The sequence below is a fragment of the Barbus barbus genome (genome assembly GCF_936440315.1).
Source record: "Barbus barbus genome assembly, chromosome: 9".
In the NCBI taxonomy this organism is placed as follows: Eukaryota; Metazoa; Chordata; class Actinopteri; order Cypriniformes; family Cyprinidae; genus Barbus; species Barbus barbus.
Window position 1 is genome coordinate 33,606,842 of NC_136737.1, and position 16,905 is coordinate 33,623,746.

Genomic DNA, 16,905 nt, shown 5'->3' on the forward strand with positions numbered 1-16,905 from the left:
GTTGCGTTCAGCGTGACCACCGCCTCATGTGCTGAGACGATGTGAAGGATGATGTTTTACGTTGATGAAAGTACAAAGCCATTAATAAATAATATTTTAGCATCCAGATGTGTCGCGAATATGGAAACATTTGGATTTGTGCTGAATGAGAGAGGAAGGTGTCAGTTTCACCTTTAATTTGTTTTTGGGTTGACGTTTTTAGCCAGTAGGCCAGTGGTCCTCACTTTTTTTTTCATGGGAGCCGCACTGATAGGGCAAAGTCAATCGGAGAGCCACTTTTACTGCAAACTATAAAAAGTTACATCAAGTCATAAATAGCATGTCTTTTTATCAATCTGTCATCCCTGATATGCAGTGCAATACAATACAAAAGGTGCTATCATTCTTTATCATTTACCAGTCAAATGTGTAACTATTTAATAATCACTCCGCTCCAGCTTCCTACCACATGACAAGCTAAAATCAGCATTAGAAGGTATACCTGCTGCTTTTTGCAGTACCAATTTTGTTTCTGATGAAAAGAACTATAACTTCCCGCTCACGTCATCATAGCCTTCACATTCTTTTTTATTTGAGTGATCCATCTCTATCAAGCTAGCTAAATATGTTTAACGTGAATTCTTGCTAAATATGCAGTTATATTACAGGTAGTTGGCATGAATTGCACTCGTGCTGGAGCGGTGGTGGAGAGCTCTTGGAACGAGTGAAAACCATGACGCTCCGACTTTTAACCTGTTAACCTTCACTGCCATTTGTGGCCTCGCAGGTGAAAATAACCTACCTAAATTAAAATGGTAACAGTTTGTGACAAAGTGTGCTTACACAAACAAATTAGGTATCTTTAGAAAGAAGAGACTCAGGGCTTTACTATCTATCATCCAGAGTTGATAATGCTCAAAAAGATAAAAAGTTATAGGCACTGACGTGCCTTGAAAAATATTTTTCCACACTGAATGTTTTTTTTTATTTCATATACAAATACATGAAATAAGTCCTGGAGCAATCCAGAAAAGTAATGGATCGAAAGCCATGTGTCTCATCAGTTCATATTTCAAATTTGAAGAAGATACCATGAAAAATGAGATTCCTGCAATATTTTTTCTGAAACTATTTATGGTCCCCCCACCCCCCTGTTTGAGGAAAAATAACCACCAAATGGATTGCAGAATTATACAAACTATTTTAGTCATTATACATGTTCCTGCATAGTTTTTCAACTATAAAACAATAGACAGATTTATTTGAGCACTAAAAAATACAAAAATAATTATTTGAGTAATAAAAAAGGAAAAAAAATAGAAAAAAAAAATGCTTTGTATATAGTATGTATACTGAAGTATTCTTCGTTATTCGTTATTACAATGATAAATATCACTGCCAGACGTGAAGTGATATTGCCAGACATGGTCATAGAGTCAGTAAACACACGCTGATGTGCTTCCATTCAGATTATAATCAAACAGATGGGCCATATAATCAATAATAGCTGATCAATGAATCACAATGATAGCCGTCATAGAGTCGCTAATAAACACGCTGATGTGCGTCCATACAGATTATAATCATGCAGACACGGCCACATTCCCCACACAATACACACACACACATAAAAAATGTAGAAGAAAAAAAAAAAAACAGTTTTTTATGGATAAAGCAGATCGCTAAGTTATGCCCCGCTCAGATGACAGCGTGCGTCACAGAAGCGTCACTGCCGGCAGGAGGGAGCGCCAAATTCAAATAATCTATATTCCGCTTTTCTGAGACTTTTTTTTCCGTAGACGGTCTCATTATATTTGTAAGACCGTATTCTACAACATCGTTTTGTTTTTTTACCACCAAGACGCTGTTTTTGAGCGTAATTTATTCCATAACGGACGCGAACAATAACTCTCTGAAGAAATGAAACGTAAACAAAGGAATATTCATCCTTATTACAACGTTATTGTTTCGCTGGACTAAAAGTGCTCGCTGGGATGTTTTTCTGTGGACCCTTACCTCTCTAACTAAACTGGGATTTCAGCAGTGGACGCGTTTGTGGCTCGTTATTACAATGATAAAGGTACGTACGGCTTTTTTACTCTGCGTGTTTGGATGTGTACTGCTTACACAAATGTAGCAAATTTGTGCCACTCATTCCTTATAAGCTTTCCATCGAAAAACAGCGATCTGTCGTCGATGCTTGAGGCTTAGACCCTCAGAATGATATAAAGTTTGTCAAGATTAACTTTGTCCCGTTTCATTTATTCTATTAGAAAACAATGACACATGCAAACAAAGATCGTTCAGTGCGAGGTCGCTCTGGTGCAGGCTAACAGGTTAAAAAAATCCGTTCCTCTCTCCATTCAAAGTTACACCGCTCCGCTCACGTACTCTGATGGGTTCTATTGTCTTTTTTCGGATCGCGCAACTCGCGTCCGGTTTAGACATGGTGTGAGTATTTTAATGGGTTATGTTATAGCCCTGCTTGTTTTTAATGTTTTTATGAAATATCTGTATTGACTGCATGATCATATCATCATATTATTTACTGCCATGCAAGCCACAAAGTAAAGCTTGGCGAGCTGCGCAATGAGTAACACTGCTGTAGGCTATAGCCTTAAGTTTAGAGCATTTGTTGTGGAGAGAAACTGATAACTGTGTTTATAATGTGACGGACCTCTTCGTTGATCTTATCAATCACAGAGGGTGGGACGTCGAGCCGTGGGAGCAAGCTGGAGACCAGTGCACGTGAACTGGGGAATGTCTGTGAGGCTTCTCTGCCATCTCATGCATTGCCTTGGCTGTACCTTCATTTAAACTATGGAGGTCATTGGTACCTGTATGAATGATAATACATTGCGGGCTGCTGAGATCATCACTAGTGAGCAGTTCATGAACACGTTTTGTGTTTCTGCAGTGGAGCGCTAGAACCCGCTGTCTGGGGAAGAGTTTCTTGGGTTCGATATTCTTTCCTATTGAGTCCATCAGAAGAACTACTGAGGCCTGAGTTGCTGGTGTTCTGTGGGACGGTGGTGGTGTGTCAGTGCGCTTCTTCACATGGCCATTCACTGTGTCTGGAGCTGTGGAGCTGTGGGACGGTGGTGGTGTGTCAGTGCGCTTCTTCACATGGCCATTCACTGTGTCTGGAGCTGTGGAGCTGTGGGACAGTGGGCTTCTTCTCATGGCCATTCACTGTGTCTGGAGCTGTGGAGCTGTGGGAAGGTGGGCTTCTTCACATGGCCATTCACTGTGTCTGGAGCTGTGGGAAGGTGGGCTTCTTCACATGGCCATTCACTGTGTCTGGAGCTGTGGAGCTGTGGGACAGTGGGCTTCTTCTCATGGCCATTCACTGTGTCTGGAGCTGTGGGACGGTGGGCTTCTTCTCATGGCCATTCACTGTGTCTGGAGCTGTGGAGCTGTGGGACGGTGGCGGTGTGTCAGTGCGCTTCTTCACATGGCCATTCACTGTGTCTGGAGCTGTGGAGCTGTGGGACGGTGGCGGTGTGTCAGTGCGCTTCTTCACATGGCCATTCACTGTGTCTGGAGCTGTGGAGCTGTGGGAAGGTGGGCTTCTTCACATGGCCATTCACTGTGTCTGGAGCTGTGGGAAGGTGGGCTTCTTCACATGGCCATTCACTGTGTCTGGAGCTGTGGAGCTGTGGGACAGTGGGCTTCTTCTCATGGCCATTCACTGTGTCTGGAGCTGTGGGACGGTGGGCTTCTTCTCATGGCCATTCACTGTGTCTGGAGCTGTGGAGCTGTGGGACGGTGGCGGTGTGTCAGTGCGCTTCTTCACATGGCCATTCACTGTGTCTGGAGCTGTGGAGCTGTGGGACGGTGGCGGTGTGTCAGTGCGCTTCTTCACATGGCCATTCACTGTGTCTGGAGCTGTGGAGCTGTGGGACGGTGGCGGTGTGTCAGTGCGCTTCTTCACATGGCCATTCACTGTGTCTGGAGCTGTGGGACGGTGGGCTTCTTCTCATGGCCATTCACTGTGTCTGGAGCTGTGGGACGGTGGCGGTGTGTTAGTGCGCTTCTTCACATGGCCATTCACTGTGTCTGGAGCTGTGGGACGGTGGCGGTGTGTCAGTGCGCTTCTTCACATGGCCATTCACTGTGTCTGGAGCTGTGGAGCTGTGGGACGGTGGCGGTGTGTCAGTGCGCTTCTTCTCATGGCCATTCACTGTGTCTGGAGCTGTGGAGCTGTGGGACGGTGGCGGTGTGTCAGTGCGCTTCTTCTCATGGCCATTCACTGTGTCTGGAGCTGTGGAGCTGTGGGACGGTGGCGGTGTGTCAGTGCGCTTCTTCTCATGGCCATTCACTGTGTCTGGAGCTGTGGAGCTGTGGGACGGTGGGCTTCTTCTCATGGCCATTCACTGTGTCTGGAGCTGTGGGAAGGTGGGCTTCTTCACATGGCCATTCACTGTGTCTGGAGCTGTGGAGCTGTGGGACAGTGGGCTTCTTCTCATGGCCATTCACTGTGTCTGGAGCTGTGGGAAGGTGGGCTTCTTCACATGGCCATTCACTGTGTCTGGAGCTGTGGGAAGGTGGGCTTCTTCACATGGCCATTCACTGTGTCTGGAGCTGTGGGACAGTGGGCTTCTTCTCATGGCCATTCACTGTGTCTGGAGCTGTGGGACGGTGGGCTTCTTCTCATGGCCATTCACTGTGTCTGGAGCTGTGGAGCTGTGGGAAGGTGGGCTTCTTCACATGGCCATTCACTGTGTCTGGAGCTGTGGGACAGTGGGCTTCTTCTCATGGCCATTCACTGTGTCTGGAGCTGTGGAGCTGTGGGACGGTGGGCTTCTTCTCATGGCCATTCACTGTGTCTGGAGCTGTGGAGCTGTGGGAAGGTGGGCTTCTTCACATGGCCATTCACTGTGTCTGGAGCTGTGGAGCTGTGGGACAGTGGGCTTCTTCTCATGGCCATTCACTGTGTCTGGAGCTGTGGGACGGTGGGCTTCTTCTCATGGCCATTCACTGTGTCTGGAGCTGTGGAGCTGTGGGACAGTGGGCTTCTTCTCATGGCCATTCACTGTGTCTGGAGCTGTGGGACGGTGGGCTTCTTCTCATGGCCATTCACTGTGTCTGGAGCTGTGGAGCTGTGGGACGGTGGGCTTCTTCTCATGGCCATTCACTGTGTCTGGAGCTGTGGAGCTGTGGGAAGGTGGGCTTCTTCACATGGCCATTCACTGTGTCTGGAGCTCTGGAGCTGTGGGACGGTGGCGGTGTGTCAGTGAGCTTCTTCTCATGGCCATTCACTGTGTCTGGAGCTGTGGGACGGTGGGCTTCTTCTCATGGCCATTCACTGTGTCTGGAGCTGTGGAGCTGTGGGACGGTGGGCTTCTTCACATGGCCATTCACTGTGTCTGGAGCTGTGGAGCTGTGGGACGGTGCGCTTCTTCACATGGCCATTCACTGTGTCTGGAGCTGTGGAGCTGTGGGACGGTGGCGGTGTGTGAGTGCGCTTCTTCTCATGGCCATTCACTGTGTCTGGAGCTGTGGAGCTGTGGGACGGTGGCGGTGTGTGAGTGGGCTTCTTCTCATGGCCATTCACTGTGTCTGGAGCTGTGGAGCTGTGGGACGGTGGCGGTGTGTGAGTGCGCTTCTTCACATGGCCATTCACTGTGTCTGGAGCTGTGGAGCTGTGGGACGGTGGTGGTGTGTCAGTGCGCTTCTTCACATGGCCATTCACTGTGTCTGGAGCTGTGGAGCTGTGGGACGGTGGTGGTGTGTCAGTGCGCTTCTTCACATGGCCATTCACTGTGTCTGGAGCTGTGGAGCAGTGGGACGGTGAGGGTGTGTCAGTGCGCTTCTTCTCATGGCCACTCACTGTGTCTGGAGCTGTGGAGCTGTGGGACGGTGGCGGTGTGTCAGTGCGCTTCTTCTCATGGCCATTCACTGTGTCTGGAGCTGTGGAGCTGTGGGACGGTGGGCTTCTTCTCATGGCCATTCACTGTGTCTGGAGCTGTGGAGCTGTGGGACGGTGGGCTTCTTCTCATGGCCATTCACTGTGTCTGGAGCTGTGGAGCTGTGGGATGGTGGGCTTCTTCTCGTGGCCATTCACTGTGTCTGGAGCTGTGGAGCTGTGGGACGGTGGTGGTGTGTGAGTGCGCTTCTTCACATGGCCATTCACTGTGTCTGGAGCTGTGGAGCTGTGGGACGGTGAAGGTGCGTCAGTGCGCTTCTTCTCATGGCCATTCACTGTGTCTGGAGCTGTGGAGCTGTGGGACGGTGGCGGTGTGTCAGTGCGCTTCTTCACATGGCCATTCACTGTGTGTGGAGCTGTGGGACGGTGGCGGTGTGTCAGTGCGCTTCTTCTCATGGCCATTCACTGTGTCTGGAGCTGTGGAGCTGTGGGACGGTGGTGGTGTGTCAGTGCGCTTCTTCTCATGGCCACTCACTGTGTCTGGAGCTGTGGAGCTGTGGGACGGTGGCGGTGTGTCAGTGCGCTTCTTCTCATGGCCATTCACTGTGTCTGGAGCTGTGGAGCTGTGGGACGGTGGGCTTCTTCTCATGGCCATTCACTGTGTCTGGAGCTGTGGAGCTGTGGGACGGTGGGCTTCTTCTCATGGCCATTCACTGTGTCTGGAGCTGTGGAGCTGTGGGATGGTGGGCTTCTTCTCGTGGCCATTCACTGTGTCTGGAGCTGTGGAGCTGTGGGACGGTGGTGGTGTGTGAGTGCGCTTCTTCACATGGCCATTCACTGTGTCTGGAGCTGTGGAGCTGTGGGACGGTGAAGGTGTGTCAGTGCGCTTCTTCTCATGGCCATTCACTGTGTCTGGAGCTGTGGAGCTGTGGGACGGTGGCGGTGTGTCAGTGCGCTTCTTCACATGGCCATTCACTGTGTGTGGAGCTGTGGGACGGTGGCGGTGTGTCAGTGCGCTTCTTCTCATGGCCATTCACTGTGTCTGGAGCTGTGGAGCTGTGGGACGGTGGTGGTGTGTCAGTGCGCTTCTTCTCATGGCCATTCACTGTGTCTGGAGCTGTGGAGCTGTGGGACGGTGGCGGTGTGTGAGTGCGCTTCTTCACATGGCCATTCACTGTGTCTGGATCTGTGGAGCTGTGGGACGGTGAGGGTGTGTCAGTGCGCTTCTTCTCATGGCCATTCACTGTGTCTGGAGCTGTGGAGCTGTGGGACGGTGGCGGTGTGTCAGTGCGCTTCTTCTCATGGCCATTCACTGTGTCTGGAGCTGTGGAGCTGTGGGACGGTGGTGGTGTGTGAGTGCGCTTCTTCACATGGCCATTCACTGTGTCTGGAGCTGTGGAGCTGTGGGACGGTGAGGGTGTGTCAGTGCGCTTCTTCTCATGGCCATTCACTGTGTTTGGAGCTGTGGAGCTGTGGGACGGTGGCGGTGTGTCAGTGCGCTTCTTCTCATGGCCATTCACTGTGTCTGGAGCTGTGGAGCTGTGGGACGGTGGGCTTCTTCTCATCGCCATTCACTGTGTCTGGAGCTGTGGAGCTGTGGGACGGTGGGCTTCTTCTCATGGCCATTCACTGTGTCTGGAGCTGTGGGACGGTGGGCTTCTTCTCATGGCCATTCACTGTGTCTGGAGCTGTGGAGCTGTGGGAAGGTGGGCTTCTTCTCATGGCCATTCACTGTGTCTGGAGCTGTGGAGCTGTGGGAAGGTGGGCTTCTTCTCATGGCCATTCACTGTGTCTGGAGCTGTGGGACGGTGGGCTTCTTCTCATGGCCATTCACTGTGTCTGGAGCTGTGGAGCTGTGGGACGGTGGCGGTGTGTCAGTGCGCTTCTTCTCATGGCCATTCACTGTGTCTGGAGCTGTGGAGCTGTGGGACGGTGGGCTTCTTCTCATGGCCATTCACTGTGTCTGGAGCTGTGGAGCTGTGGGAAGGTGGGCTTCTTCTCATGGCCATTCACTGTGTCTGGAGCTGTGGAGCTGTGGGAAGGTGGGCTTCTTCTCATGGCCATTCACTGTGTCTGGAGCTGTGGGACGGTGGGCTTCTTCTCATGGCCATTCACTGTGTCTGGAGCTGTGGGAAGGTGGGCTTCTTCTCATGGCCATTCACTGTGTCTGGAGCTGTGGGACGGTGGCGGTGTGTCAGTGCGCTTCTTCTCATGGCCATTCACTGTGTCTGGAGCTGTGGAGCTGTGGGACGGTGGGCTTCTTCACATGGCCATTCACTGTGTCTGGAGCTGTGGAGCTGTGGGACGGTGGGCTTCTTCACATGGCCATTCACTGTGTCTGGAGCTGTGGAGCTGTGGGAAGGTGGGCTTCTTCACATGGCCATTCACTGTGTCTGGAGCTGTGGGAAGGTGGGCTTCTTCTCATGGCCATTCACTGTGTCTGGAGCTGTGGAGCTGTGGGACGGTGGCGGTGTGTCAGTGCGCTTCTTCTCATGGCCATTCACTGTGTCTGGAGCTGTGGAGCTGTGGGACGGTGGGCTTCTTCTCATGGCCATTCACTGTGTCTGGAGCTGTGGAGCTGTGGGAAGGTGGGCTTCTTCTCATGGCCATTCACTGTGTCTGGAGCTGTGGAGCTGTGGGACGGTGGCGGTGTGTCAGTGCGCTTCTTCTCATGGCCATTCACTGTGTCTGGAGCTGTGGAGCTGTGGGACGGTGGGCTTCTTCTCATGGCCATTCACTGTGTCTGGAGCTGTGGAGCTGTGGGAAGGTGGGCTTCTTCTCTTGGCCATTCACTGTGTCTGGAGCTGTGGAGCTGTGGGACGGTGGGCTTCTTCTCATGGCCATTCACTGTGTCTGGAGCTGTGGGAAGGTGGGCTTCTTCTCATGGCCATTCACTGTGTCTGGAGCTGTGGGACGGTGGCGGTGTGTCAGTGCGCTTCTTCTCATGGCCATTCACTGTGTCTGGAGCTGTGGAGCTGTGGGACGGTGGGCTTCTTCACATGGCCATTCACTGTGTCTGGAGCTGCGGAGCTGTGGGACGGTGGGCTTCTTCACATGGCCATTCACTGTGTCTGGAGCTGTGGAGCTGTGGGAAGGTGGGCTTCTTCACATGGCCATTCACTGTGTCTGGAGCTGTGGGAAGGTGGGCTTCTTCTCATGGCCATTCACTGTGTCTGGAGCTGTGGAGCTGTGGGACGGTGGCGGTGTGTCAGTGCGCTTCTTCTCATGGCCATTCACTGTGTCTGGAGCTGTGGAGCTGTGGGACGGTGGGCTTCTTCTCATGGCCATTCACTGTGTCTGGAGCTGTGGAGCTGTGGGACGGTTGGCTTCTTCACATGGCCATTCACTGTGTCTGGAGCTGTGGAGATGTGGGATGTCACTTCATGATGGAGTTGGGAACTACTCTCAGTGCAGTTGTTGTTGGGAGATTCACTTTCCTTGTTTTTCGGCTGTAAACACATTGCAGTCTGTTCTTTCAGCTTTTCTTTTAACTTGTGGATGTTTTTCATGAACTTTCTTTCTCTCTGTATTGAGTCCTCTTTTATTTTTGACATTTCAGCCTTCAGTTTCATGTTGACCTTGCAGTGTTTCCTCCTCAACTGTCTGCTTTAAAAGGGGAAATTATTTCTCGAAAGCTTGGAGACTAGCTTCATTCCCTTGAATTAAGACCGTTCCACTGTTGTACAGATTGATGGTTTGGAAATGGGAAGAGTGGTCGGCTGATTCAAATATGCAGATCTGACTTCCTTTACAGATTCCCTTCTTCTTAGTGTAGGGGAAATATTCATTAATAACACTTTTCCATATGAGGTTCCTCTCTGTATAGAAGACCAAGTTTCTCTTTTCTTGAGATGTCATAACAAGATAAAGAGATTCAGGATGTTCATGTAACAGTGTTTGTTTAAATGCCTTTCTTTTCTCTCCTTTAATGTCTGCAGGATAATGTCTGTGGGAAGTCGTGCCTAATGGTTAGAGAGTCGGACTCGTAAGTCGAAGGTAGTGAGTTCGAGTCTCGGGCCGGCAGGAATAAATGGCTGCCCATTGCACTACACTTGGCCGTATGCCATGTCACTTTCACTTTCACTGTCATAAACGATCTCCATGGCAGTCCGTTAGTTCCTGATGATTGTTCAGCTGTATGTAGTCGCTCTGATCTCTCTCTCAGCTGCAGATGTAAATCACAGCTCACGGCTCCTCCAGTGAAGTGACTGAAAGTTATCTCTTTGTTTCTGTACTCTTATATTTCCATAAGCGTTGAACACAGGTTTTTATGAGCTTTTACCTCAGTTAACAGCAGTATTTTATGTGATTTAATAGGAGCTCGTATCTAGTGCGTCTGTTCAGAATGTTGCTTTTCTCTCTCTCTCAATTCAATTCAGAAAGCTTTATTGGCATGACAAAAACATACATTTTGTATTGCCAAAACATTAAAACAACATAGAACAGGCCGGTGTGAAGACCATTAGCAGTGGGCAGCATTTATGGTTTGGGGGTTCGGTGTCTTGCTCAAGGGCACCTCAGTCGTGGTATTGAGGGTGGAGAGAGCGCTGGACATTCCCTCCCCCCACCTACAATCCCTGCCGGCCGGGGGCTCGAACTCGCATTTCGATTACGAGTCCGACTCCCAAGGGGAAGGGGGAAAGGGACGTTCTCTGCATTTAACCCATCCTGGAGCAGCGGGCAGCCATCAATGCGGCGCCCGGGGAGCAGTTGAGGGGTTCGGTGCCTTGCTTATTCACTCCAACCACCTACAATCCCTGCCGGACCTGAGACTCGAACCCACGACCTTCGGGTTACAAGTCCAACTCTCTATCCATTAGGCCACGACTGCCCCCTGATATCCTGTCTGTGGGAAGTATTTAAACTTCACAGTTTTATTAACTGCACAGCTGTCTGGAGAATCTCTCAAAACGTATCATTTGTGTACCCTCAGAAGGCTTTGCTACATTTTGCTAAATGTTAAATATTCATTATCTGATGAAATCTCATCTGATCTAAAATATGAATCAATCTGAATGATAAAATGATCAGATTATCTCACTCTCAGGAGCTCATCTTATTGTGATTCAGTGTTCAGATCATGTCATCCTCTGTTCCCTGAGGACAGAAAACTATGGAGCTTAAAATGACAAAACTATTTGAATTTGAATTGTGTAAATTTGAATTATTGAAAAGTGTCATTTACCAAACTGAATATTATGTGGCATTTAACAGTTCTGAACTAGATTTTTAAAATAATGAACATTTGAAATTTAACACAATTAAATATTTAATGGCAGTTTTTTAATAGACATGTATTTTCAAACAGCTGATTTTTTGTTCTGAATTCTTTGACTGCAAATATCCAGTTTTTAAAAATACAGCTTCAAGTTTTCAAGATGTAGAAGAAATTTGGATCATCAAATTCAATATTTAAAATTCAAAGCGCAGAAATTCAGATTGTACAGAAAGTAGGTCAGAGGTCATCCACAGGGAAGAGTAGATGATCTCCGGAAAGTCGAAGAAAGCATTTGCTGCGACCGGGGGACATGTTCAGTTCAATTAGGCTAGTTTTGTCCTGGCCATGACATATTAACTCGTGGGAGTGTGATAATATGTCGTTTATCAGATTATCAGAGATGGATAAAACATTTTATTTTGTAAATCCGTTAACTGATCGTGTCTTTTTATTTAACATTTGTATATTATTCTTATAAAACTGTAGGCTAATGATAATATTATAAGTATATTATTATATTAACTGGTTAGGGTTATATTTTTATATTTATTGTTGTATAAGCTTATTTCCCTCTTTCAATTTGTGTAGAGCTTTACCTAATTAATGTTCTATATAATTATGCTAGTATTATTAATATGCTACCATATTTTGCAAATACTGTAAGCGCCTGACAATTATGCCAATGCGGTTTTGACATTATGATTGTATTTACAGCTGTATGTGACAATGAGCGTGTTGTGTTTTCATTTACAAATGAAACAACGCAAATGATAAATTCCTCAACGAAACACTGTGTTTATAGTAGTCTATTAATTAGCCGAAATAAAATGAAATACATGTTAAATTCAACCTTTAAACTGCACTTCCAGCAAAACATTCCTGTAAGTCATATAGCATAATCAAAGCTTTATTGGCATGTCGGCATTTACAGTAGGCTATATAACCAATAATAATAAACAAATGTTATGGAATAAGACCATCAGTTAATGGACTTGGGATGGAAAAAAATGTTTTCTTGAAGGCCTACTTTATTTTATGTACTTTATGTAAGTTATTCATGATAAACTTCATTCAAATGGTGTCTACATCGCACGCAATACAGTCCGGTAGCCTAGGCCTATGGTTAAAATAATGTAATGATGTTACAATTTGTAATAATTAATATAATAATATCTTCAAAATTAAATATTAATAAATCCATCTCTGATAATCCCAGGTTGCTATGGTGTAATGCCTGATCAGGATACCACACATCTAGGTTCAACACATTCCTGATGCAAGGATGGATCAAAGCTCGCATTCCAGCGGAACCTATCGCTCCGAACTCCCCTTTTCTTCCTGGGATCATAAACCAGGGTCCAGCTCAGGAAATTCACGTTTTGTCATTTTGAAAGAAAACAGAACTCCCCTTCCCGGAGCCTAAACTTTACTGGCGCCATATTCCCCAAATCTCTATCCATTAAGTCGCAGTAAAGGATGACGTTTTTTTGACTCGAACTAAAGACAACTCCCAGACTTTTCGAACCAAAGACCTTATGACCCGGCTATCACGCGCATTCCTGAAAACGCGCACCTTTTCTCTGTTGCGCTCCCTAAAACAGACAAAGGAATTCAACTGGTCCATGTTGCTATTGAAACAAAGAAAGAGAACCACACCTTGGAATTAGAAATGAGTCTTAAAAGGGGAACAAAAGTTATACTGTTTCTGCTATTTGAAGCAAAATATACTCGAGAAAAGAAACACTATATACAAGATATCTATACATGTATTAAGAAGTGTGTGTTTGTGACATTTATAAGCTGTTGCATTATTTTAAATCTATGGTAAATCTGTTTCCAGAATTTATAATCTTCCTGAGTACTAGTTGTTCATTATCACATGCTCTGATTATTTAGGATCGTTTAATCAATGCCTTAACTACGAAATCGAATATAAAGGATATTTGTATTTTGGTGCCTGTTAAACGGCTACTGTTTGGTTTCGGATGAAAGCTGATTTAATGAATAATAATATTGTGGTATGAATGAAATCTTATCTGTTTTTCATTAACGCCTATTTACAAGACGAATGGAAGTCTGCTGTTATAAGTTTTTATGTGATAAAATGCTTGACCAGATAATGTATGCGAAACACGCAGCTACGCAGGGCAGGGCTCCGCCCACAGAAACGCTTGAGATTGGACTACGCGCCCAAAAGGCGGACCCCAAATCGGCCCGTTAAAAACGGATGTACAACCTGAAAGTTCGGTTGGAGTTTGAAAACAACAGGAGGCCACGCACGCCTGCGAGTCTCTCGGTCTGCTCACGCTGCAAAGCGCTTCTCGCCTCTTAACACCACGGCTGAGTACTGCAAACGACCAAAGAACTTTAACATTAAACTTCTAAGACCTGAATAGACTTCCTGAAAGCTCCTCCAATCGCTGAAGAGTAACCGGGTCACACGACCTCCCGAGCAGCCAATCCGAACGCAGTCTGCGTCGACCAGAGCAAAGGACGGACTTCACCTGAAGGAAAGACTTTTGAACCTACAGAAACACGAACAGTAAGGCAAATGAACTTCTCTTGAATCTACTGGAAACTGGTGATATATCTACCTGTTGTTTAAGAGTAAAGATAAAATACTTCTTTGTCTATGAGTTCCCTCAGGTTGAAAACTAGCATTAGAAATGAAGACTCTCTTCAGAGCATAACAACCCATTGCAACGAATGTGTGTTTGTCTGTTTTATGTTGTCTAGTTAATGTTGTGTTAGAATAGTGAATAAAACTTTGACTTTATTAGACATCTCTTGTCTGTGTTATGTGATTTAACATGTCGTAACTATTTGCCAAAAAGATCGCGTTTTACCTACGCTCAGCTAGGAGCTAACTAAGTTAACTCAATTTAACTATTTGATTTATTTTAATCGTTGGCCACGAATGAAATAAACAACGTGTTAAAAGATAACTTGCTGTTATTAATGCTTGCTGGACAAGTCGTTAACAAGGCATAAGTTGTACATTCTGATTAATAACAATTAATCATATGAAGATCAACTCTTAAGAGTGATTCCCTAAAAGCTAAATAATAAAATAAATATTTTGTAGGATTCATTCCCTACAATGGTCACGCAGATTTGTTTATGCATTAAACTCGTGGCCACGAGAAAAATATGTGGTTTCCTCAACATAGCATCTGGAGGCAGAGTCCCACATGGGACCTGTTTGAGACCCGCACCCGTAGTAATTGACAGAACACCCAACCCGCTATCCGACCCAAACCACACCCGCATTAAATCTCTTACATGAGGTAGACAAAACTAATTTATTAAAACTTTTATTCAAATGAATAGCAGGAAAGTAGGCGGTTTCACTGGCTGTGTGCAAGCGGTGCTCGTGCTCCCAAAATCCTGCTGCTTCCACGGCTCTTCCTGGCAGGCACCGCCAGAGATTAAGAAAAAATATATATATATTACCGGACAGATTATTAACAACCAATAGACAACTTAATTTCTAGCGATTATCGTCAATTTGATTGCACAGATACTATTTAAACTAAACTGAGCTAGACAATGACATCTCTGAATTCAATAATGAAATGCCTTTAACTGAAAATTGAGTGTTTAATCTTATTTCTATACATTACTGACACTCTATCCTCCAAATTGATACTGTTAAGTGCTTTGACACAATCTGTATTGTTAAAAGTGCTATATAAATAAAGCTGACAATAAAACATTTCACTGAGCTCATGTAGGTAGTATTGAAAACATGAAGAAGATCATTTAAAATGTAATTCCCATTGAATTCCCATTGGATGATACATCAAAAATGTTTTGCAGAGATAAAGAATAAAAATCCAGAGTATGCGTGTACAAGTTGGTTTGCCGGGGTTAAAAATACAATTACGTGTAAAATGTCATAGTTAACTGTGTCTGACATGAAAACGACGCTATAGCTAGTCCCATGAAATGACAAATAGCAAATAACACATATAATAAATTTCCATTATGTTATGTTATGTAACTATGGCAATGTCTGGGCCGAGTCCGCACAAAACACTTTCACTACGAGAGAAAGCGGCGATTCCAGGATGACCTCGACAAAATGATCTCGTGGCCACGACATATTATCACACTCCCACGAGTTAATATGTCATGGCCAGGACAAAACTAGCCTAATTGAACTGAACATGTCCCCCGGTCGCAGCAAATGCTTCCTTCGACCTTTTGGAGATCATCTACTCTTCCCTGTGGATGACCTCTGACCTACTTTCTGCACGATCTGAATTTCTGCGCTTTGAATTTTAAATATTGAATTTGATGATCCGAATTTCTTCTACATCTTGAAAACTTGAAGCTGTATTTTTAAAAAATGGATATTTGCAGTCAAAGAATTCAGAACAAAAAATCAGCTGTTTGAAAATACATGTCTATTAAAAAACTGCCATTAAAACATTTAATTGTGTTAAATTTCAAATGTTCAAATTTGAAGTAAAAAAAAAAATCAAATTCAGAAATATGTTAAATGCCACACAATATTAAGTTTTGTTGAATGACACTTGTCAATAATTCAAATTTACACAATTCAAATTCAAAATGTTTTGTCATATTATAAGCTCCATAGAAAACTGGCAACCCTCTGTACATGTCTTCATTGTTTTGTTAATTCTTAAATTGTATTTAATCTGTATGTCTACAGATGATCTGTCTGTGTGTTAATTCTTAAAATTGATTTAATCTCTTCCAGATTTCCTGGCTGTGGTCTCTCAGATCAGCATTGTGAAATTGTGTCATCAGCTCTGTTGATGTGCGTGTTCTGCTCTCTTTCAGGTTTGCTGTCTGTAATCTCACTGCTCAGTGTTGTGAGAGTTTGTCTTCAGCTCTTCAATCCTCAAACTGTGTCCTGAGAGAGCTGGATCTGAGTAACAATGACCTGCAGGACTCTGGTGTAAAGTTTATTTTGGATGGACTGAAGAGTACACGCTGTCAGCTGCAGATACTGAGGTATTAACAACATATAAGAGATCATTTACAGTCAACTGATCACAATGTTGATGTGTGTCTGTAGAAGATCTGACCGTGTGTCTGTAGAAGATCTGACCGTGTGTCTGTAGATGATCTGACTGTGTGTGTCTGTAGATGATCTGACTGTGTGTGTCTGTAGATGATCTGTCTGTGTGTGTCTGTAGATGATCTGTCTGTGTGTGTCTGTAGATTATATGTCTGTGTGTGTCTGTAGATGATCTGACTCTGTGTGTCTGTAGATGATCTGGCTGGGTGTGCCTGTAGATGACCTGATTTTGTGTGTCTGTAGATGATCTGAATTGATGTGTGTGTTCTGCTCTCTTTCAGGTTTGCCTTCTGTAATCTCACTGCTCAGTGTTGTGAGAGTTTGTCTTCAGCTCTTCAATCCTCAAACTGTGTCCTGAGAGAGCTGGATCTGAGTAACAATGACCTGCAGGACTCTGGTGTAAAGTTTATTTTGGATGGACTGAAGAGTACAAGCTGTCAGCTGCAGATACTGAGGTATTAACAACATATAAGAGATAATTTACAGTCAACTGATCACAATGTTGATGTGTGTCTGTAGAAGATCTGACCATGTGTCTGTAGAAGATCTGACCGTGTGTCTGTAGATGATCTGACTGTGTGTGTCTGTAGATGATCTGACTGTGTGTGTCTGTAGATGATCTGACTGTGTGTGTCTGTAGATGATCTGACCGTGTGTGTCTGTAGATGATCTGACCGTGTGTGTCTGTAGATGATCTGACCGTGTGTGTGTCTGTAGATGATCTGTCTGTGTGTGTCTGTAGATGATCTGTCTGTGTGTGTCTGTAGATGATCTGTCTGTGTGTCTTAG

The 16,905-nt window shown here is 45.6% G+C and overlaps 2 protein-coding genes across 4 annotated transcripts in view; both read left to right on the forward strand.

Annotated features, from left to right (window-relative positions):
- LOC306875141 (uncharacterized protein) overlaps window positions 1-16,905 on the forward strand; it is a 264,860-nt gene that overhangs the window by 188,333 nt on the left and 59,622 nt on the right. The window lies entirely within an intron of this gene.
- Window positions 1-16,905, forward strand: part of LOC306875128 (protein NLRC3-like) — a gene marked incomplete at its 3' end in the record, with an annotated part of 134,957 nt that overhangs the window by 24,052 nt on the left and 94,000 nt on the right. For all 3 annotated transcript variants that reach the window (XM_079425542.1, XM_079425541.1, XM_079425543.1), the window contains 2 exons: window positions 15,876-16,049; window positions 16,398-16,571. In XM_079425542.1, the coding sequence (XP_079281668.1) occupies window positions 15,876-16,049; window positions 16,398-16,571 (348 nt within the window). The remainder of the gene's footprint in view (window positions 1-15,875; window positions 16,050-16,397; window positions 16,572-16,905) is intronic.